A 24,400-nucleotide genomic window follows, 5' to 3' on the forward strand; every position below is an offset into this window, starting at 1 on the left:
ACCCCACTCCGTACATCCCCCCAGCACCGATCCCTGGGACACCCCACTCCGTACATCCCCCCAGCACCGATCCCTGGGACACCCCACTCCGTACATCCCCCCAGCACTGATCCCTGGGACACCCCACTCTGTACATCACCCAGCACCGATCCCTGGGACACCGCACTCCGTACATCACCCAGCACTGATCCCTGGGACACCCCACTCCGTACATCCCCCCAGCACTGATCCCTGGGACACCCCACTCCGTACATCATCCAGCACCGATCCCTGGGACACCCCACTCCGTACATCATCCAGCACCGATCCCTGGGACACCCCACTCCGTACATCTCCCCAGCACCGATCCCTGGGACACACCACTCTGTACATCCCCCCAGCATCGATCCCTGGGACACCCCACTCAGTACATCCCCCCAGCACTGATCCCTGGGACACCCCACTCCGTACATCACCCAGCACCGATCCCTGGGACACCCCACTCCGTGATTCCCCCCAGCACCGATCCCTGGGACACCCCACTCCGTACATCTCCCCAGCACCGATCCCTGGGACACACCACTCCGTACATCCCCCCAGCACCGATCCCTGGGACACCCCACTCCGTACATCACCCCCAGCACCGATCCCTGGGACACCCCACTCCTTACATCATCCAGCACCGATCCCTGGGACGCTCCACTCCGTACATCATCCAGCACCGATCCCTGGGACACCCCACTCCGTACATCTCCCAGCACCGATCCCTGGGACACCCCACTCCGTACATCACCCAGCACCGATCCCTGGGACACCCCACTCCATACATCCCCCCAGCACCGATCCCTGGGACACCCCACTCCGTACATCATCCAGCACCGATCCCTGGGACACCCAACTCCGTACATCATCCAGCACCGATCCCTGGGACACCCAACTCCGTACATCACCCAGCACCGATCCCTGGGACACCCCACTCCGTACAGCCCCCCAGCACCGATCCCTGGGACACCCCACTCCGTACATCAACCAGCACCGATCCCTGGGACACCCCACTCCGTACAGCCCCCCAGCACCGATCCCTGGGACACCCCACTCCGTACATCAACCAGCACCGATCCCTGGGACACTCCACTCCGTACATCATCCAGCACCGATCCCTGGGACACCCCACTCCATACATACCCCCAGCACCGATCCTTGGGACACCCCACTCCGTACATCCCCCCAGCACCGATCCATGGGACACCCCATTCCGTACATTTCCCCCGCACCGATCCCTGGGACACCCCACTCAATATATCATCCAGCACCGATCCCTGGGACACCCCACTCCGTACATTACCCCAACACCAATCCCTGGGACGCCCCACTCCGTAAATCATTCAGCACCGATCCCTGGGACACCGCACTCCGTAAATCCCCCCAGCACCGATCCCTGGGACATCCCATTCCATACATATCCCCCGCACCGATCCCTGGGACACCCCACTCCGTACATCCCTCCCAGCACCGATCCCTGGGACACCCCACTCCGTACATCATCCAGCACCGAACCCTGGGACACCCCACTCGGTACATCTCCCCAGCACCGATCCCTGGGACACCCCACTCCATACATCCCCCCAGCACCGATCCCTGGGACACCCCACTCCGTACGTCCCTCCCAGCACCGATCCCTGGGACACCCCACTCAGTACATCCCCCCAGCACCGATCCCTGGGACGCCCCACTCCGTACATCCCCCCAGCACCGATCCCTGGGACACTCCACTCCGTACGTCCCCCCACAGCACCGATCCCTGGGACACTCCACTCAGTACATCCCCCCAGCACCGATCCCTGGGACACCCCACTCCGTACATCATCCAGCACCGATCCCTGGGACATCCCACTCAGTACATCCCCCCAGCACCGATCCTTGGGACACCCCACTCCATACATCCCCCCAGCACCGATCCCTGGGACACCCCATTCCGTACATTTCCCCCGCACCGATCCCTGGGACACCCCACTCAGTATATCACCCAGCACCGATCCCTGGGACACCCCACTCCGTACATCATCCAGCACCGATCCCTGGGACACCCCACTCCGTAAATCATCCAGTACCGATCCCTGGGACACCGCACTCCGTAAACCCCCCCAGTGCCGATCCCAGGGACACCCCACTCCGTACATCATCCAGCACCGATCCCTGGGACACCCCATTCCGTACATTTCCCCCGCACCGATCCCTGGGACACCCCACTCCGTACATCATCCAGCACCGATCCCTGGGACACCCCATTCCATACATTTCCCCCGCACCGATCCCTGGGACACCCCACTCCGTACATCCCCCCAGCACCGCTCCCTGGGACACCCCACTCCGTAAATCATCCAGTACCGATCCCTGGGACACCGCACTCCGTAAACCCCCCCAGTGCCGATCCCAGGGACACCCCACTCCGTACATCATCCAGCACCGATCCCTGGGACACCCCATTCCGTACATTTCCCCCGCACCGATCCCTGGGACACCCCACTCCGTACATCCCCCCAGCACCGATCCCTGGGACACCCCACTCCGTAAATCTCCCCAGCGCCGATCCCTGGGACACCCCACTCCGTACATCCCCCCAGCACCAATCCCTGGGACACCCCACTCTGTACATCTCCCCAGCGCCGATCCCTGGGACACCCCACTCCGTACATCATCCAGCACCGATCCCTGGGACACCCCACTCTGTACATCCCCCCAGCACCGATCCCTGGGACACCCCACTCCGTATATCCCCCCAGCAACGATCCCTGGGACACCCCACTCCGTACATCCCCCCAGCACCGATCCCTGGGACACCCCACTCCGTACATCCCCCCAGCACCGATCCCTGGGACACCCCACTCCGTACATCCCCCCAGCACTGATCCCTGGGACACCCCACTCTGTACATCACCCAGCACCGATCCCTGGGACACCGCACTCCGTACATCACCCAGCAATGATCCCTGGGACACCCCACTCCGTACATCCCCCCAGCACTGATCCCTGGGACACCCCACTCCGTACATCATCCAGCACCGATCCCTGGGACACCCCACTCCGTACATCATCCAGCACCGATCCCTGGGACACCCCACTCCGTACATCTCCCCAGCACCGATCCCTGGGACACACCACTCTGTACATCCCCCCAGCATCGATCCCTGGGACACCCCACTCAGTACATCCCCCCAGCACTGATCCCTGGGACACCCCACTCCGTACATCACCCAGCACCGATCCCTGGGACACCCCACTCCGTGATTCCCCCCAGCACCGATCCCTGGGACACCCCACTCCGTACATCTCCCCAGCACCGATCCCTGGGACACACCACTCCGTACATCCCCCCAGCACCGATCCCTGGGACACCCCACTCCGTACATCACCCCCAGCACCGATCCCTGGGACACCCCACTCCTTACATCATCCAGCACCGATCCCTGGGACACTCCACTCCGTACATCATCCAGCACCGATCCCTGGGACACCCCACTCCGTACATCTCCCAGCACCGATCCCTGGGACACCCCACTCCGTACATCACCCAGCACCGATCCCTGGGACACCCCACTCCATACATCCCCCCAGCACCGATCCCTGGGACACCCCACTCCGTACATCATCCAGCACCGATCCCTGGGACACCCAACTCCGTACATCATCCAGCACCGATCCCTGGGACACCCAACTCCGTACATCACCCAGCACCGATCCCTGGGACACCCCACTCCGTACAGCCCCCCAGCACCGATCCCTGGGACACCCCACTCCGTACATCAACCAGCACCGATCCCTGGGACACCCCACTCCGTACAGCCCCCCAGCACCGATCCCTGGGACACCCCACTCCGTACATCAACCAGCACCGATCCCTGGGACACTCCACTCCGTACATCATCCAGCACCGATCCCTGGGACACTCCACTCCGTACATCCCCCCAGCACCGATCCCTGGGACACTCCACTCCGTACATCCCCCCAGCACCTATCCCTGGGACACCCCACTCCGTACATCCCCCCAGCACCGATCCCTGGGACACCCCACTCCGTATATCATCCAGCACCGATCCCTGGGACACCCCACTCCGTACATCATCCAGCACCGATCCCTGGGACACCCCACTCCGTACATCATCCAGCACCGATCCCTGGGACACCCCACTCCATACATACCCCCAGCACCGATCCTTGGGACACCCCACTCCGTACATCCCCCCAGCACCGATCCATGGGACACCCCATTCCGTACATTTCCCCCGCACCGATCCCTGGGACACCCCACTCAATATATCATCCAGCACCGATCCCTGGGACACCCCACTCCGTACATTACCCCAGCACCAATCCCTGGGACGCCCCACTCCGTAAATCATTCAGCACCGATCCCTGGGACACCGCACTCCGTAAATCCCCCCAGCACCGATCCCTGGGACATCCCATTCCATACATATCCCCCGCACCGATCCCTGGGACACCCCACTCCGTACATCCCTCCCAGCACCGATCCCTGGGACACCCCACTCCGTACATCATCCAGCACCGAACCCTGGGACACCCCACTCGGTACATCTCCCCAGCACCGATCCCTGGGACACCCCACTCCATACATCCCCCCAGCACCGATCCCTGGGACACCCCACTCCGTACGTCCCTCCCAGCACCGATCCCTGGGACACCCCACTCAGTACATCCCCCCAGCACCGATCCCTGGGACGCCCCACTCCGTACATCCCCCCAGCACCGATCCCTGGGACACTCCACTCCGTACGTCCCCCCACAGCACCGATCCCTGGGACACTCCACTCAGTACATCCCCCCAGCACCGATCCCTGGGACACCCCACTCCGTACATCATCCAGCACCGATCCCTGGGACATCCCACTCAGTACATCCCCCCAGCACCGATCCTTGGGACACCCCACTCCATACATCCCCCCAGCACCGATCCCTGGGACACCCCATTCCGTACATTTCCCCCGCACCGATCCCTGGGACACCCCACTCAGTATATCACCCAGCACCGATCCCTGGGACACCCCACTCCGTACATCATCCAGCACCGATCCCTGGGACACCCCACTCCGTAAATCATCCAGTACCGATCCCTGGGACACCGCACTCCGTAAACCGCCCCAGTGCCGATCCCAGGGACACCCCACTCCGTACATCATCCAGCACCGATCCCTGGGACACCCCATTCCGTACATTTCCCCCGCACCGATCCCTGGGACACCCCACTCCGTACATCCCCCCAGCACCGATCCCTGGGACACTGCACTCCATACATCATCCAACACCGAACCCTGGGACACCCCACTCCGTACATCATCCAGCACTGATCCCTGGGACACTCCACTCAGTACATCACCCAGCACCGATCCCTGGGACACTCCACTCAGTACATCACCCAGCACCGATCCCTGGGACACCCCACTCCGTACATCACCCAGCACCGATCCCCGGGACACTCCACTCCGTACATCTCCCAGCACCGATCCCTGGGACACCCCACTCCGTACATCACCCAGCACCGATCCCTGGGACACCCCACTCCATACATCACCCAGCACCGATCCCTGGGACACCCCACTCCGTACATCATCCAGCACCGATCCCTGGGACACCCCACTCCGTAAATCATCCAGCACCGATCCCTGGGACACCCCACTCTGTACATCCCCCAGCACCGATCCCTGGGACACCCCATTCTGTACATTTCCACCGCACCGATCCCTGGGACACTGTAAGATTCGAAATTTTCAGTAATTAATCACGCAAGAAAATAGGGTTAATAAGGCAGTTTATTGACCAAAAGAAGCTTGTACAGAAATACCTTTGATTAAAGGGCATACAAAATGGCCGCCGGACCTCGTGATCAGTTTCTGGGACCATTTGATTTCTATTACTGCAAGCCAGACAGGCTTGTGGATTGAGGACAGTAAGCCCGCGAAAGCCAGTATCGGGAAACCGAAACTCATGGAACTGAGCATACATACTAATTAGATTCTAAGTACAGGACAGTTTTGGGTAACAGGATGAGGCCCATCAAGAAATGGGCGGACAATTGAATGAACACTTAAACCCATTTACTGTACAAAGGAAAACCGTTTGACAGCCATCGAGGGCAATCTCCAGACTGATCAATATACGAACCGAGTTACGGTGACAAAGTAAAAGACATTATCGGCCCAGGAAGGCAGTTAAGCTATCACCGGCTCCCGTTACAAAGACAAAGCGCCCCTGCAGAGATTTCTGCCCGCCAATAATATTACAAAGACTGGACTATAATTTGGCGGGAGATAAGACTGTCCCAAAAAGGTATAACTGTGGATTGAAAGGTCCATCAGTACCGCTTCACTTCACGCTTCACTTCACGCTTCACTTCGGTTTTCATTTCTTCAACGCTTGGGAGTACGCTTCGTAGCTTGGCTTCACTTCGGTTTCGGAACGCGGTCGGTGTTCGGCCAGGCAAGGCTCGGCCACGACGGGAAGACGACGAGGGTGGCCCGGGTACTTTTGTCGGGAGATCATCGACGACCCAGGCCGAAGAAGAAGACACCCTCAGAAGGACAATCATTATGACTGTATAAAAGGACACTCCAGGCCTAGCACTCCAGTGCCTCAACATCCCATTCGGTAACGGACCTTCCATGTGCATCCATTTCTACAATATCACATCGGTAGTAGAGTCTCCAAGGTGCATCCAGTTCTTCGGCAGCCTTTCAGTAAAGGTAACACAGGTTTAACGGATTCATCCATGACGAGCGTTCATCAAGGCTGTATCTGCTGCTGCATCGCGTAAGAAAAACAAGCTGCGCCAGAAGTTTCCAAGTCCACGTGACGACGGAAAGCTGTGCCAAAAAGGCTGCGAACCCCCTTTTTGCGAATCTGAAAGTGGTGAGCATGATCCCGAGTTCCTCAAGTCGAAACTTAGTCTAGGTCTAGGGGAGGGGGTTAAGGGTAATCGTAATGTGTTTCCCCTTTTACGATGTGCCGTGTGTTTCCCATTTCCATCGAGTTAAGTTTATAGATATGTGCATGCTTGTAGTTACTTTAATCTGTGCTTATGACATGTATTTTATAATGCTGCAAACTGCTTAATAATAAAAACATCCATTTTGTGCTATTCAACCTGGTCTATTGAGTTTTTCTCTGCACTACAGTTCCCTGCACCTAAGTCCAAGGTCTAGAACCGTAGGGAAGAGTGGGTCGAACCACTCAAGGGTAATTATTGCACGAAGCCTGGTCGGAGACCAGAACGAGCAAGAGAAACCCCCTACAGAGATGGCGACCGCGGCAGGACCTTGGCAGCAGAAATGTAGTATGTTAGATCAAGGTCTGAATAAACAAAATGTGATGGATGAGAGAAAAGCGGATTATGTTTTTGGGAAGGTAAACCTTACAAAACAGTGGATATCTGACCTATTGAGAGATAGGCGCCCGCTAGACGCAGCCATCAAGTGGACAGAAAGCAAAGAGCATAAGAAATCGGTAGAAAAGGCGGTCTGGCTGATGTGCTACAAGAAGCAAGTCCAGCTTTTGGACCAGGTCGTTGTAGCACAGACGGCCCAGATCAAAGGGCTACTAACAGAAGTAGAGGAAAAGGTTGCGGGAGGTCAGAAACTGATTCAATCGCTTAACGCGCTGAATCAGGAACGCCAATCCGTAACTCACCGCCATGAGACCAGGATAGATTACTTGGAGTGTCAGGCCATTGAGGCCAAGGCCAGTGAAGGTAGAATGAGAGATAGGTGTTTCCGCCTAGCTAAGCAGGTAGCGACACAGAAGGAAAGTATTTTGGGGGCTAGGGCAGCTTATAAGATGGCCATGGAGGATAGGTCTGAGAACACCGATCATAGCGCTTGCCACAGGGAGCTAGAGGACCTGAGAACGGCCCTAGCAAAGGCAAACGGCTTGGTGTGTCTCATAAACCCACCATCAAGCCAGCTACTGTTAGCCAAAGAATCCAAACGACCGATTCCACAAGAGGCAGTTGGGGTACCAACCCCCGAGCCCTCGGCACCTCCCGCCTATACTGAGTCTTGGACTCCGGGGAAGGAAACGGAGAAGTCAGACACAGAGGTTCTTGAGGTAGAGCAACACCAGGTAGTAGAGTCGGGACCGGCACCGATGTGTCCCACGCGACACCGGAGGCTCGGTCCGGGCGTAGCGGATGGCAAGGATGGACCCCTCGTGAATCAGATCATAATGCCCCATAGCGCACGACAGCTAAGGGAAATGATAAGTCACATCCCAAAACTCTCTGAGTCAGGAGATCCCTCCGTCCATTTTAGGGACGTGGAGCAGACCGCAGCAGTTAATGACTGCGACGGGGTTGAACAGTCCAAAATGCTGCTGTTCTCCCTGGACAGCTCGCTCCTCCAGTGTCTCCCTGACGAGAGCAAGAGAGGGCACAAGGCGTATGAGGAGTTACGGGACGAGATCCTGGAGATTATAGGGGAGGGTGATGGAACTCCGTTCCTCCGATTGGAAAGGACGGTACAGCTAGAGGGAGAGCCCCCACGGGTTTTCGCCAGAAGGTTGTGGCCAGTGTATCGGCGTAGCTGTCCGGGCGGGCCGGACCGGAACAGGCTGAATAATGACCAAAAGGCTCATTGGCTCCGGTGCCTGGTCGCCAATTGCTTGCCACAGGTGAGGGAGCAGGCCAAAACATGGTTTGACCCCACTAACCCCCGCTCCACGGAAGAGTTAGTACTTGATCAGCTCACGATAGTTTACAGGAACAACAAGAGTAGGGATGTGCCTTCCTCAAAGGGAAAGATGCATGAGGCGAGGCCTGCAGCTCCTGCTAAAAAGGAATGGCATCAGGAGGGGAATCGCCCTCCCCAAGCCAAGAGCAGTTGTTACGGGTGTGGGAAGGAGGGTCACTGGCGCCGGGACTGTAAAAATCCCTGGAAGGATTTAAAGGGAAAAACTCCCTCAGCCCCAGCCCAAACACCCATCCGGGAGAAAGGAGCCGATGTGTCGATCCATCCCGATACGATCGAGTCGGTGTTAGAGGCAATGCGGTCTCTAATGACCTCGCAGGGGAAGGTGGCAGTCGTCAACAGCCCTGTTGCTCCCCCAACCCAAACCGAAGTGCCCAAATGACTGAAGCCCGCGCAGCCCGTCTACTTGTGTCCGCTCCGCTATGGCGCGTGGAGAAGACCCGTTGTGGAGATGGAGGTGGAGAAGGAAAAGGGTAGTTACCTGTTGGATACGGGAGCATCATGCACCGTGATCCACACAGCTAAGCCTTTTGCCTCACCTCTGTCTACCCAGGCTCCATTCTCAGTAGTGGGTTTCACAGGCAAAGAACAGGCTGGTGCGTACTCCATCCTGCTCTCCATTCATTTGGGAGCACTCCACACCACATGGACGTGTATCCTGTTGAAGTGGAATGAGGGGGGTGGTAAAGGCATCCTCGGGTCTGATTTCTTGGTGGAACACGGGATCCTCGTGGACCTCAGAAATCACTGTCTCTGGGGAGCCGAGAATGGGTTAGGTAAGGTAGTCGTGATCCCAGGGAAGGGAGAAAAGGGGGCCCTGTGCACCATGAAGCCGTCAGGGGATTACGACCTCGAGCTTCTGGTCGCAGATGTCCCAACGGACTTGCAGGTGTGTGTGTCGGAAAACCTGGCCGCGTTTGCCACCCACAAGCACGACTGTGGGAGAGTCACCGGGTTTGAGGTCAGCGTAGACGGGGACCCCATGATCCGACCCCAAAAGCAGTATAACTTCCCCAAGGAGGCAGAACCCGACATGGAGACAGCAATATCTTCATTGGTGCAGCAGGGCATGTTGAGGCCAATAGCCACTCACGTGAACTCCCCATTATGGCCGGTAAAGAAGCCGGACAATTCGTGGAGGGCCACGGTGGACTACAGAGTCCTCAATAGTAACATCCCAGCCTGCGCGCCCATGGTAGCAGCAGTTGCAGACCTAATAGGGAGTATTCCAGCATCGGCGACCACGTTCACGGTGCTGGATATCTTGAACGGTTTTTGGTCCATTCCGCTGCGGCGGGAGGATCAGTACAAGTTTGCCTTTACTTTTAAAGGGCAACAGTACACTTGGAACTGCTTGCCACAGGGTTTTCACAACAGCCCCAGCATTTTCCATCAGTGCATGGCAGGAAGTTTAAAGGAATTTAGCCAGCCCAATCAGTTAGTGCAGTATGTGGACGACTTACTCCTGTTCACGGACTCAAGGGAGGAGCACGGCCCACTATTAACCGAATTATTGGAGCTGCTGGAAAGGAAGGGTTTTAAAGTAAACCCAAAGAAAGCACAAATCGGCCAGCAGGAGGTGAAATTCCTGGGGCTGACCATCCGCGCTGGGGAAAGAGCCATAGATAAGGCCAGGCGGGAATCGGTGCAAGATCTGCCAATCCCTAACACAGTAACGGGTGTAAGGTCCTTTTTGGGATTGACCGGGTACTGCAGGGATTTCATCGAGGACTATGCAGCCACAGCAGCCCCGCTACTCCGACTCTTACACAAGGGAGTCGAGTGGTCTTGGGACGAGGGTTGTCAGGCAGCATTCGAGAAGTTGAAAAGGGATCTGCAGACCGCGCCAGCCCTAGGGGCCATAGATGGGGGAGAGGAGTTCTTCCTGGAGGTAGCCGCTAGTGGAGACAGCCTGAGCGCAGTGCTGCTCCAGGAGCGGCACGGCAAGCTAAGACCGGTAGTTTATTCCTCCAGGGTGCTTACGGATGTGGAGAGGAGTTTTTCCAATTGCGAACGGCATCTCCTGGCCACGCATTGGGCTGTGAACAGATCAGTGATCTTCACAGGAACCTCTCCCATCACTCTCCTCACCCATCACACCCCCACAAAGATGCTTCTGGATGGAAGGATTAAGGATGGGACCGTGAGCAGCGCTCGGATTGCGCGCTGGACCCTCCTCCTTTCCCAGATGGATCTCAAAGTTAAAGGTCTCTGCGAGCCAAAGCTCGCAGCCAACATGATATATCCCGGAACAGCCCATCGGTGTTCTGTAGAAGGGGTATGGGAGGTCGACATAGGTTTACGGGCCGGAATACACCCCACAGGCCGCGAGATCTATGTAGACGGTTCCAGCACGGTATCTGCTGGCGAACGGCTCACAGGGTGTGGAGTTTATGACCCTACGGCAGACATTGCCCTGGCGATTAAGCTCCCCAGCACTATGAGCGCACAGCAGGCTGAACTGTCCGCGGTGGCGTACGTGGTTACCCACCCCGAGATCTTCCCAACCCCATACACGATTTGCTCGGACAGCATGTTCACATGCAATTCGTGTACGGAGTACCTCGCCATCTGGTCCCGACGCGGATATACCTCCGCGGACGGACGGCCTTTAACAGTTAAGCCCTTGCTGGAAAAGATCCTGGCAGCTGTGGGGGAGGAAGGGGAGGTGTTCATCCACAAGGTGAAGGCTCATTCCACCACAGAACCCCGCAGTCAGGGCAACCAGCAGGCGGATGCGCTAGCCAGGGAGGGTGCCCGCAACGGCATTCTCTGAGACCCCTATGGACCCGGACCCGTGGCAGCGATCCGAGCCAGGGAGGGAACTCCAGGGAACACAGGAGTGACACCGCCCCCAGACCTAAAGACCGTCCAAACCCTGGATCCCGCCCTAAAAACAGTCCTCAAAGCCATTACTGAGGGCAAGCAGGTAGAGGGTCCGTACAGTACGGCAGCCCTCACAGTCAAGGAAGGCATGCTGTTCCGAGAGGGACAGTGGGTTGTGCCGCAGCAGCACCGGAGGGAATTCCTGCAACTGGCCCATGAGGGTCCAGGGGCAGGACACCCCGGGCCTGAGGTTACCTGGCAACGGGTAGAGCAGGCGGGATGGTGGCCGGGACTTCGAGACGATGTCCGCGAGTTCTGTGCAAGCTGTCTTGTATGCGCTGCAAACAACCCAGACCCCCAGAAAAGGAAGGTGCCCATGGGGCACATCAGGAGGGTAGAGGGACCATGGCAATCGATTCAGGTCGACTACATCGGGCCCCTGCCCGCCGCCCAGGGAGGATATAAGTACTGCCTTGTCCTGGTAGATGTGTTCACCAAATGGGTAGAAGCTTTCCCGTGTAGAACAGCTACGGCACTGGGTACTGCCAAGATCTTGATCCGGGAAGTGTTCTCACGGTGGGGGCTCCCCCGTTTTGTTGAGTCCGACCAAGGGAGTCAGTTCACCGGTCAAGTGATGCAGAACACCCTCATGCTCTTGGGCATTGAAGGGAAGTGGCACGTAGCATACAACCCCCAGTCATCCGGGATTGTTGAACGCATGAACCGGACCCTCAAGGAAAAGCTGAGGAAAGAGACAATGGGCTCACCCCAGAAATGGGTGGAGATCCTGCCTTTAGTCCTCATGGGGATCCGGGCCAGCCAGTCCAAAAGTACGGGGTACTCCCTGCACGAATTAATGACTGGAAGGATCATGCGAACACCCACCCATGTACTAGCCCCGGTGCTCACTGAGGGCCAGCTCCAAGAGGTGAAGCGAGACAAGTTCGTCCAAACCCTTTTGGAGCGCCTGAAACAGATTTATGGGCAAGCGGCTGGGTACATGGGGAGACAGCATCAGGGAAATCGACTGTTGCTGGAACCTCGTAAGCAACAAGAGTGGGAAGTCGGAGACCAGGTCATGGTTAGGAACTATGCCCGGGTGGGGAGTTTTGAACCACTGTACATGGGGCCTTACAGCATTGTAGACAAGGCCAGCCCCATGGTTTATGCAGTGAAGGTGCCCCGACGTACTAAATGGTTTCACATTAACCAGTGTAAACTGTTTAAGCCGGGTGCACAAGGGCCAACAACAGGGGCTAAGTCTGAGGACAAAAATCCTCAGCCTGCGACAGAGTCACAGACCACACAGGCTGGAACTGTAGCCTGCGTGAAGGGAGGAGTCATCCCAATGGAGTGGGAGGTCTCCCCTCTAATTTGGGATTCGGACGAGGAAGAGCCCGAACAGCTCGACCCCGCCTTTGACCCGATCACGGAGGAGGAAGAGTCAGAGGACGAAGATCCCGCCCTCGACTCAAGCTTAGGGGAGGTAGGGATTGGGGGCGGAGACTCACCACCTGTAGGGACAGGTGAGGTGGGGTCGGATGCCACAAATCCCGGCCCCGGGGGGGCGGAGCCAGAGGGAAGGGAGCTGGAGCCGGCAGCTGTGGTGGAACCACAGGCTGTGACGGTGAAAGCCCCGACCCCCGGTCCGTCAGCCCTGGGAGCCTCGCCCAAGGCATCCCCTCGTAGGTCGACTCGAACGCCTCAGCCCAGAAAGCATTGGCCAAATTCTCCTTATTTCCCCCAACCTCGGTCCAGAGCAGCCCAGGAAAGACACGATTCCCGTTCAGCAGCAACAGGCTGCGGGGGATCAAAGCCGAAGGTCAGTGCAGCCCTGCCACAGGGAGCGGCATGCTGCAAACCTCACAGGAATTAGGTAGGCCGCCCGAAGGAGGGCGGCGCTGTACATAGGTTTAGGTAATGATGTTAAGTTTAAGTAATTTTAATGTTAGTTTAAGGTATGTAAAGTTTAAGATGATGGGGATGTTTTAATAGGTAGTTTTCGGAGTCTGCCCAGCATGTGTGTGTGTTTGGAAGCGGGGTCAGGGGACCCCAGCGTCCGTTTAATTAAGCCAGCACCTATTGGGAGCCTGGCTACATCATCTTATCGGTTACAGAAACCAGGGATACAATGGAAAGGATTCTCATAGCGCTCGCGGCGATCGGGTGCGGGCTGGCCTACCGAGGCCGCACCAAGGACGTCGTCATGTTCGGATGCTCTGGGGACACAGCCCCCATCGCGACGGATGGGACGGGGAAGCGGGAGGTTGAGGAAACCGCCACCTACTTCCACCAAGGGAGATGGCCAGGATGGCTGGGGACGAATTCTACAGAATACTCCAGCAATTTCGGTTTTGCCTACCAAGAGACTTCATTATCGTGCCCTCGGGTGAGGATCCTTGCACCCAGAGTCAGCGTTACCGTGGGAAAGAGGATCTGTTTGGTGTGTAATGGGAACGTACCGCTAAGTAGATGGTGGTGGCTACGAAAGCTGGGAAAGGACATGAAGAACTCTACTATCGAGTGGGAGCGACTGGGTAACAATACCCATCGGACAATTACGGGGACTGACGGACAATTACGTGTGTGTTGGGACAAATGGTGGGAACCAGATGAAGGGATATATGTCTGTATGTGGGGTTCAAAACGCGTTTGCCCCAAGGGCGTATCCATCTTTTTCCAGAGGTAGTGGCAGGATGAAGGGAAAGGGATGAGATGGGATGTCAGCACTCGGGCGTGCGGAGCCCCATTCTCCCCGATTCCGGTAAACGCCACTGAACTCATCACCCGCCCACGCAAGCCCCTGCCCACGATTCCGGTAGCGCTAGCCCAGAAGGAAGGGTGCCCCACCGCCACAAAGGGACCCGGGAACGGTTTAGTATTGGTACCCACCGGTCAGGTGCTGTACCAAGGGGTACACTACGCGGTGGCCTCAGTGATTTTAAACCTCACTGAGGTACGATTGCCAGATTGGTGTCCCAAGGAAACGGAACAGTTGTACCAGGTCCTGTTAACCCGAATGTTCAGACAATTTTACAAGTTTGACTTTGCCGACATCGACAAGGCCAAATTATACACCACACCACAGGAAGTTTTGGATCGGGTAGGGAGGCAAAGAAGGGGTGCTGTAAATGACATTTTCACTGCTTTTAACACCGGGACGTCTGTTGTCAATGCTCTAGACAACATGGAGCTGCAGACACAGATCAATGGTTTAAAAGCCCAGTTAAGGAACATACTGACTAATGAAAATAAGGTAGTGGGTTCTGAGTTACATGAGGACCAGGCCATGACACTACACTTAAAAGAAATAATTGCTGAGCTGGAGAAACACGCTAGAATGGTAAATGCACTCATTAGGGAGGATCGGAATGCGTCCGATCAGGCTGCGCAGAACGAGGCCTGTGTGCTATATGGGGCGTGGTTATTGGGCGAGGGCCACAGTAATCTGGAGGATTTAAAACAAGGTTTGGTCCCGTCCTGGATCAGCAACAAGCACTTGCAAGCGCTCCACCCCTTTGAGAATGCGTTAAGTCCGTGCCAGCTCAGACTAGCTGCAGAGGCGTACCCAGTCCCAGTGGACTGTGGACGCTCGAATCACACTATCATGGGAATAGTGGTAAGGATGCCGGTGTTGGGTCCCGCAGCAAAGCCTGCCCCGGTATACAGGGTGGAGAACATTGGAGTCATTCAGGGGGGTGCGCACATTCGTTACGCAGTGGTCCCACCTTATGTCATCAGATGGGAGCGTACGATGACAGGCACCGACCTCTCGGGGTGTCGAAGCCGGGGAGCACACATCATCCTGTGTCCCCAGCACTTGAATGCCTTTTTGAAACCACAGTGCGGGTTCAGAGCCGCTAGCGCGAAGCCGATAAATTGCACCATGGAGGCAATGGCAAAGGACCATGTGCCCCCGCAGGTGGCATACATCGGAGGTGGGACATACCGTGTCACCACTGCAGCGCCTCACTACCGCCACGGACAGCACGGGTGGTGTCCGGTCAGTGACAGCAGCTTCTGTTTTAAACCCAGGGCTGAAATTCAAGTGGCACAACAACGGATTGTCCCCATTCCTGTACCTTCCACCGTTCACCTCACTGTAAAAGAGAATTTCACGGACTTTAAGCGATTCGTCGCGCATTTTGGTTATGCCATTCCCCCTCTTCCCGAACAGCTCACCAAGATTTTAAAAGCTGTTATAGTTTCACAGAAGCATTTTTACACACTGGAGCAGAAGACATTAGAGATAGGGAAAGACATATTGGACATAGTCACCCCACCATGGTGGGACCTGTTCACTAATATAGAGATCCCGGCCTGGATTAGAATAGCATCCCATATCCTAGTAGTGTGTCAGGTTTTAATTGTAATATTCCTACTGTTCGTGCATTGCAAGAGAGGCAAACGCCTCCAGAGGCACGAGAACACAGGAGAATGGAGAGAACGCTATGTACGAGTGGGGGAAGAGGACACCCCAGTTTGAGCTGCTAAGTATTAAAAGTTGAAGCGTCCCTCCACTCGTGGTTTTAGCCACTGCATGATATAAGTGTGTGAATACTGTTGTGTTATAGCCGTTGATAAGATTTTCTCATTTTTTTTTTATTAATAAAATACGTATACAGGTGGTGAAAGGGGTATCGGCCCCTTCACATCTGAAAGATGAATGTGTTATAGTTTAAGGTAGTACTGCCTATGATTGTCCAACTGTACACAAGGTAATTTTTCTGAAATGGGAACTGCATGTGTCGTGAGGGTCATAGATAGTTAATTACCAGGAATGTTTGGATGTGAGGAATCAGGGAAAATTTGCTCACCAAGGATTATTGATACTTTAAGCAAGCTATCAGTATCACAGGAGGGACTGTAAGATTCGAAATTTTCAGTAATTAATCACGCAAGAAAATAGGGTTAATAAGACAGTTTATTGACCAAAAGAAGCTTGTACAGAAATACCTTTGATAAAAGGGCATACAAAATGGCCACCGGACCTCGTGATCAGTTTCTGGGACCATTTGTTTTCTGTTACTGCAAGCCAGACAGGCTTGTGGATTGAGGACAGTAAGCCCGCGAAAGCCAATATCGGGAAACCGAAACTCAGGGAACTGAGCATACGTACTAATTAGATTCTAAGTACAGGACAGTCTTGGGTAACAGGATGAGGCCCATCAAGAAATGGGTGGACAATTGAATGAACACTTAAACCCATTTACTGTACAAAGGAAAACCGTTTGACAGCCATCGAGGGCAATCTCCAGACCGATCAATATACGAACTGAGTTACGGTGACAAAGTAAAAGACATTATCGGCCCAGGAAGGCAGTTAAGCTATCACCGGCTCCCGTTACAAAGACAAAGCGCCCCTGCAGAGATTTCTGCCCGCCAAAAATATTACAAAGACTGGACTATGATTTGGCGGGAGATAAGACTGTCCCAAAAAGGTATAACTGTGGATTGAAAGGTCCATCAGTACCGCTTCACTTCACGCTTCACTTCGGTTTTCATTTCTTCAACGCTTGGGAGTACGCTTCGTAGCTTGGCTTCACTTCGGTTTCGGAACGTGGTCGGTGTTCGGCCAGGCAAGGCTCGGCCACGACGGGAAGACGACGAGGGTGGCCCGGGTACTTTTGTCGGGAGATCGTCGACGACCCAGGCCGAAGAAGAAGACACCCTCAGAAGGACAATCATTATGACTGTATAAAAGGACACTCCAGGCCTAGCACTCCAGTGCCTCAACATCCCATTCGGTAACGGACCTTCCATGTGCATCCATTTCTACAATATCACATCGGTTGCAGAGTCTACATGTGCATCCAGTTCTTCGGCAGCCTTTCAGTAAAGGTAACACAGGTTTACCGGATTTTCATCCATGACGAGCGCTCATCAAGGCTGTATCTGCTGCTGCATCGCGTAAGAAAAACAAGCTGCGCCAGAAGTTTCCAAATCCACGTGACGACGGAAAGCTGTGCCAAAAAGGCTGCGAACCCCTTTTTTGCGAATCTGAAAGTGGTGAGCATGATCCCGAGTTCCTCAAGTCGAAACTTAGTCTAGGTCTAGGGGAGGGGGTTAAGGGTAATCGTAATGTGTTTCCCCTTTTACGATGTGCCGTGTGTTTCCCATTTCCATCGAGTTAAGTTTATAGATATGTGCATGCTTGTAGTTACTTTAATCTGTGCTTATGACATGTATTTTATAATGCTGCAAACTGCTTAATAATAAAAGCATCCATTTCGTGCTATTCAACCTGGTCTATTGAGTTTTTCTCTGCACTACAGTTCCCTGCACCTAAGTCCAGGTCTAGAACCGTAGGGAAGAGTGGGTCGAACCACTCAAGGGTAATTATTGCACGAAGCCTGGTAGGAGACCAGAACGAGCAAGAGAAACCCCCTACAACACCCCACTCCGTACATCATCAAGCACCGATCCCTGGGACACCCCACTCCGTACATCATCCAGCACCGATCCCTGGGACACCCCACTCCGTACATCATCCAGCACTGATCCCTGGGACACCCCACTCCATACATCATCCAGCACCGATCTCTGGGACACCCCACTCCGTACATTTCCCCCAGTACCGATCCCTGGGACATTCCACTCTTTAAATCTTTCCAACGCCGATCTCTGGGACATTCAGCTCGTAACGAAGTCTGCCATCTCATAGGAAGTGAATGAAGTGATGACTCACCTTGACAGGAGATTCTGGGATAGGGTCCCATGGAACACATGCGCCTGTTAGAATGGACACACGATTAGGACCATGTCTACAAACTCAATCCAACATCAACACTTCATAATGGTCACTGTAACCCAGGGGGCGATGGGAGGGTCTGGGTTGATAAAGGCCTGAAATACCTTCCTCATCCTGACTAGCCATGATCTCATCGAATGGCGGAGCAGGCTCGAGGGTCCGAATGGCCTACTCCTGCTCCTATCTTCTATGTTTACAGTGTAACAATCGGACCTCGATGATTCCACATCACATAACTAGCAGATCAACTGATTTCAAATGCTTCCTCTTCTCTCTGTCTCTCTTCCTCTTTTTATCATGAAAAGGGATGGGATCTAATCGAGAGGTTTGGGTCGTTTAAAAATAGAATAATAGATTCTTGGGAGTGAGTTACAGGCTGGAATCTAATAAAGGGGTTCGGGGGTTTATATATAGAATAACAGATACCCGGGAGTGAGTTACAGGCTGGAATCTAATCGAGGGGTTCGGGGGTTTATATATAGAATAACAGATACCCGGGAGTGAGTTACAGGCTGGAATCTAATCGAGGGGTTCGGGGGTTTATATATAGAATAACAGATACCCGGGAGTGAGTTACAGGCTGGAATCTAATCGAGGGGTTCGGGGGTTTATATATAGAATAACAGATACCCGGGAGTGAGTTACAGGCTGGAATCTAATTGATGGGCTTGGGTGGTTTATATATAGAATAACATGTACCCAGGAGTGAGTTACAGACTGAAAACTAATTGAGGGGTTCAGTTGGTTTACATGTAGAATGGCGGATACGTGGGAGTGAGTTACAAGCTGGAATCTAATTGACGGGTTTGGGTAGTTTATATATAGAATAACAGACACCAGGGATTGTGTTACAGGCTGGAATCTAATTGAGACGTTCGAGTGGTTTATATATAGAATAACAGATACCAGAAGGCCGTAACCTGCCTAATCGAAAGGTGCTGTTCCTTGAGCTTACGTTAAGCTTCATTGGAAGAATGTAGGAGGTAGCGGACAGAGAGGTCAGAGTGGGAGTGGAGTGGGGAATTAAAGTGATAGGCAACCTGAAGCTTGGGGTCACACTTGTGGACTGAACGATGGTGTTCCGCAAAGTGGTCTCCCAATCTGCGTTTGGTCTCCCCAATGTAGAGGAGATCACAGCGTGAGCAGCGGTTTCACCGGGAAGGAATGTTTGGGGCCCTGGACGGTGAGAAGGTAGGAGGAAAAGGGGAAAAGGGCAAGTGTTGCATCTCCTGTGCTTGCACGGGAAGGTGCCGTGGGAAAGGGAGCGGGTGTTGGGGGTGATTGAGGAGTGGACCAGGGTGTCGTGGAGGGAACAGTCCCTTGGGAATGCTGAAAGGGGAGGGAAGATGTGTTTGGGGGTGGGATCATGCTGGAGGTGGCAGGAATGGGGGAGGATGATCCTTTGAATGTGGCAGATGGTGGGGTGGAAGGTGACGACCAGGGGAGCCCTATCGTGGTTCTGGGAGGGAGGGGAAGGAGTGAGAGCAGAAGTGCGGGAAATAGAATGGACACGGCTAAGGGCTCTGTCAATCAGTGTGGAGGAGAGGAGAAAGAAAGACATATCGGAAGCACTGGTATGGAAGGTAGCATCGACAGAACAGATGGGATGGAGATGGAGAAATTGGAGGAATGGAAGCAGGGTGGGAGGAAGTGTAGTCAAGATCGCTGTGGGAGTCAGTGGGTTTATTGTGGATATTGGTTGATTGCCTGTCGCCAGAAATAGAGAAAGAGAAGTCAAGGGCTATTTCCAGTATTTTCTGTTTTAATTTCAGATTTCCAGCCTCTGCAGTATTTTGCTTTTGTATGAGGGCCTTCTGTTGTATCGCCACCTGAATTTACCTTTACCATAACCTTCGACCTGTCCAAACCCTACGCTGCAACCCTTCACCTTTCACCACTCCCCAAACCCTTTGTCTGTGTCTTTCTCTGATTGAGAAAGTTCACACTGCAGGAGAGGGGACAAGGGCATCAGCAGCTCGCAGCTAGGTGATGTCAAGCTTGGCTTCTAAAAGCTGTTTGATTGTAAAAGCAACCCAGGTGATGATTGCTATCAGATTACAGACTGCGACCCCTCCCCCTCCCCACGTCCAACCTTTACCCTCTCTACAAGTCCCGTCTGCTTCAAGAGGGTTCCAACTTCCAGGACCAATCATTGGAAAGTCCGCCCATTGTTGGACCCTTAGGGGCTCATGGTGTGCGTACCTGTTTCGGGCAGAAATTCGACCATGTTCGCTGAGATTCCTTGTTCCAATGCAAACTCTTTGAACTGTTCAATGATTTCATTTCTCAGCTTCCGTGTCCTTCCTGTGAGATGAGCATTTAGTTATAGTACAGAAATAAACCTTAGAAAGTGGTGTGTGAAAGAGGTGATGCAGAATCTCTTACCATACAGGCCCACTGATAGTGTCTTGTTCGCATTGTTCTTATTGTCAAAGATTACAAAAGCATATTCGTGGTAGTTGGTGCGAGCGATTCGAACATCAGATGTGAATCCGTGGGCTGCAAAACAAACTCATTGGCTGTTTAATCACTTTCTCGGCCGCTGTCCTTGCAAACTACCGCCTCATCGCTAACCTCCCTTTCCTCTCCAAAGTCCTAAATCCATGTCCATCTTTCCCACAACTCCATGTTTGAATCCCTCCAATCAGGTTTCTGCCCCTGGCACAGTACTGAAGCGGCTCTTATCAAAGTCACAAATGACATCCTCTGTGACTGTGACCGTGGTAAACTATCCCTTCTCATCCTTCCCCACTTGTCTGCAACCTTTGACATGGTTGACCACATCATCCTCATCCAACGCCTCTCCACCATCGTCCAGCTGGGTGGGACTGCACTCTCCTGGTTCCATTCTTGTCTATCCAGTCGTAGCCAGAGAATCACCTGCAATGACTTCTCTTCCCACTTTTGCACCGTTACCTCTGGAGTTCCCAAGGATCTATCCTTGGCCCTCTCCTATTTCTCATCTACATGTTGCCCCTTGGTGACATCATCCGAAAACACAGCCTCAGTTTCCACATGTACACTGACGACACCCAGCTCTACCTCACCACCACTGTTCTCGACCCCTCCACTGTCTCTAAATTTGTCAGACTGCTTGTCTAACATGAAGTATTAGATGAGCAGAAATTTCCTCTAATTAAATAATAGGAAGACCAAAGCCGTTGTCTTCGGTCCCTGCCACACATTCCGTTCCCTAACCACCCTCTCCATCCCTCTCCCTGGCAACTGTCTGAGGCAGAACCAGACTGTTCGCAGCCTTGGTGTCATATTTGTCCCTGAGATGAGCTCCTGATCCCACATCCACTCCATCCCCAAGACAGCCTACTTGCACCTCCATAATATCGCCTGTCTCTGCCCTGCCTCAGCTAATCTACTGCTGAAACCCTCGTCCATGCCTTCTACACCTCAAGACTTGACTATTCCAACGCTCTCCTGGCCGGCCTCCCACATTCCACCCTCCGTAAACTTCAGCTCATCTAAAGCTCTGCTGCCTGTATCCTAACTCACACCCAGTCCCGTTCACCCATCACCCCCTGTGCTCACTGACCCGTGTCCTAACTCACACCCAGTCCCGTTCACCCATCACCCACTGTGCTCACTGCCCCGTATCCTAACTCACACCCAGTCCCGTTCACCCATCACCCCCTGTGCTCACTGCCCCGTGTCCTGACTCGCACCCAGTCCCGTTCACACATCACCCCCTGTGCTCACTGCCCCGTGTCCTAACTCACACCCAGTCCCGTTCGCCCATCACCCCCTGTGCTCACTGCCCCGTGTCCTAACTCGCACCCAGTCCCGTTCACCCATCACCCACTGTGCTCACTGCCCCATGTCCTAACTCACACCCAGTCCCGTTCACCCATCACCCCCTGTGCTCACTGCCCCGTGTCCTAACTCACACCCAGTCCCGTTCACCCATCACCCCGTGATCACTGCCCCATGTCCTAACTCACACCCAGTCCCGTTCACCCATCACCCCCTGTGCTCACTGCCCCGTGTCCTAACTCACACCCAGTCCCGTTCACCCATCACCCCCTGTGCTCACTGCCCCGTGTCCTAACTCACACCCAGTCCCATTCACCCATCACCCCCTGTGCTCACTGCCTCGTGTCCTAACTCACACCCAGTCCCGTTCACCCATCACCCTCTGTGCTCACTGCCCTGTGTCCTAACTCGCACCCAGTCCCGTTCACCCATCACCCCCTGTGCTCACTGCCCCGTGTCCTAACTCACACCCAGTCCCGTTCACCCATCACCCCCTGTGCTCACTGCCCCGTGTCCTAACTCACACCCAGTCCTGTTCGCCCATCACCCCCTGTGCTCACTGCCCCGTGTCCTAACTCGCACCCAGTCCTGTTCGCCCATCACCCCCTGTGCTCACTGCCCCGTGTCCTAACTCGCACCAAGTCCTGTTCGCCCATCACCCCCTGTGCTCACTGCCCCATGTCCTAACTCACACCCAGTCCCGTTCACCCATCACCCCCTGTGCTCACTGCCCCGTGTCCTAACTCGCACCCAGTCCCGTTCACCCATCACCCCCTGTGCTCACTGCCCCGTGTCCTCCTAACTCACACCCAGTCCCGTTCACCCATCACCCCCTGTGCTCACTGCCCCGTGTCCTAACTCACACACTGTCCCGTTCACACATCACCCCCTGTGCTCACTGCCCCGTGTCCTCCTAACTCACACCCTGTCCCGTTCACCCATCACCCCCTGTGCTCACTGCCCCGTGTCCTAACTCGCACCCAGTCCCGTTCACCCATCACCCCCTGTGCTCACTGCCCCGTGTTCTAACTCACACCCAGTCCCGTTCGCCCATCACCCCTGTGCTCACTGCCCCGTGTCCTAACTTGCACCCAGTCCCGTTCACCCATCACCCACTGTGCTCACTGCCCCATGTCCTAACTCACACCAAGTCCCGTTCACCCATCACCCCCTGTGCTCACTGCCCCGTGTCCTAACTCACACCCAGTCCCGTTCACCCATCACCCCGTGATCACTGCCCCATGTCCTAACTCACACCCAGTCCCGTTCACCCATCACCCCCTGTGCTCACTGCCCCGTGTCCTAACTCACACCCAGTCCCGTTCACCCATCACCCCGTGATCACTGCCCCATGTCCTAACTCACACCCAGTCCCGTTCACCCATCACCCCCGTGCTCACTGCCCCGTGTCCTAACTCACACCCAGTCCCGTTCACCCATCACCCCCTGTGCTCACTGCCCCGTGTCCTAACTCACACCCAGTCCCATTCACCCATCACCCCCTGTGCTCACTGCCTCGTGTCCTAACTCACACCCAGTCCCGTTCACCCATCACCCTCTGTGCTCACTGCCCTGTGTCCTAACTCGCACCCAGTCCCGTTCACCCATCACCCCCTGTGCTCACTGCCCCGTGTCCTAACTCATACCCAGTCCCGTTCACCCATCACCCCCTGTGCTCACTGCCCCGTGTCCTAACTCACACCCAGTCCTGTTCGCCCATCACCCCCTGTGCTCACTGCCCCGTGTCCTAACTCGCACCCAGTCCTGTTCGCCCATCACCCCCTGTGCTCACTGCCCCGTGTCCTAACTTGCACCAAGTCCTGTTCGCCCATCACCCCCTGTGCTCACTGCCCCGTGTCCTAACTCACACCCAGTCCCGTTCACCCATCACCCCCTGTGCTCACTGCCCCATGTCCTAACTCGCACCCAGTCCCGTTCACCCATCACCCCCTGTGCTCACTGCCCCGTGTCCTCCTAACTCACACCCAGTCCCATTCACCCATCACCCCCTGTGCTCACTGCCCCGTGTCCTAACTCACACGCTGTCCCGTTCACACATCACCCCCTGTGCTCACTGCCCCGTGTCCTCCTAACTCACACCCTGTCCCGTTCACCCATCACCCCCTGTGCTCACTGCCCCATGTCCTAACTCGCACCCAGTCCCGTTCACCCATCACCCCCTGTGCTCACTGCCCCGTGTCCTAACTCACACCCAGTCCCGTTCACCCATCACCCCCTGTGCTCACTGCCCCGTGTCCTAACTCACACCCAGTCCTGTTTGCCCATCAGAGGGGCTAGTGCAGTGCACGGAATGCTTTGTGCA

The 24,400-nt window shown here is 55.0% G+C and overlaps 1 protein-coding gene across 1 annotated transcript in view; it reads right to left on the reverse strand.

Annotated features, from left to right (window-relative positions):
* The window catches only part of LOC147101938 (protein AMBP-like), a 178,593-nt gene that overhangs the window by 69,339 nt on the left and 84,854 nt on the right, over positions 1–24,400 (reverse strand). The window contains exons 4-6 of the mRNA XM_085965955.1: positions 20,698–20,811; positions 20,515–20,616; positions 18,250–18,293 (exon numbers count right to left, since the gene is read on the reverse strand). Of these exons, the coding sequence (XP_085822081.1) occupies positions 18,250–18,293; positions 20,515–20,616; positions 20,698–20,811 (260 nt within the window). The remainder of the gene's footprint in view (positions 1–18,249; positions 18,294–20,514; positions 20,617–20,697; positions 20,812–24,400) is intronic.

Source organism: Somniosus microcephalus, chromosome 23 (genome assembly GCF_052327205.1).
Source record: "Somniosus microcephalus isolate GS21.2 chromosome 23, FLI_Smic_1.0, whole genome shotgun sequence".
Classification (NCBI taxonomy): domain Eukaryota; kingdom Metazoa; phylum Chordata; class Chondrichthyes; order Squaliformes; family Somniosidae; genus Somniosus; species Somniosus microcephalus.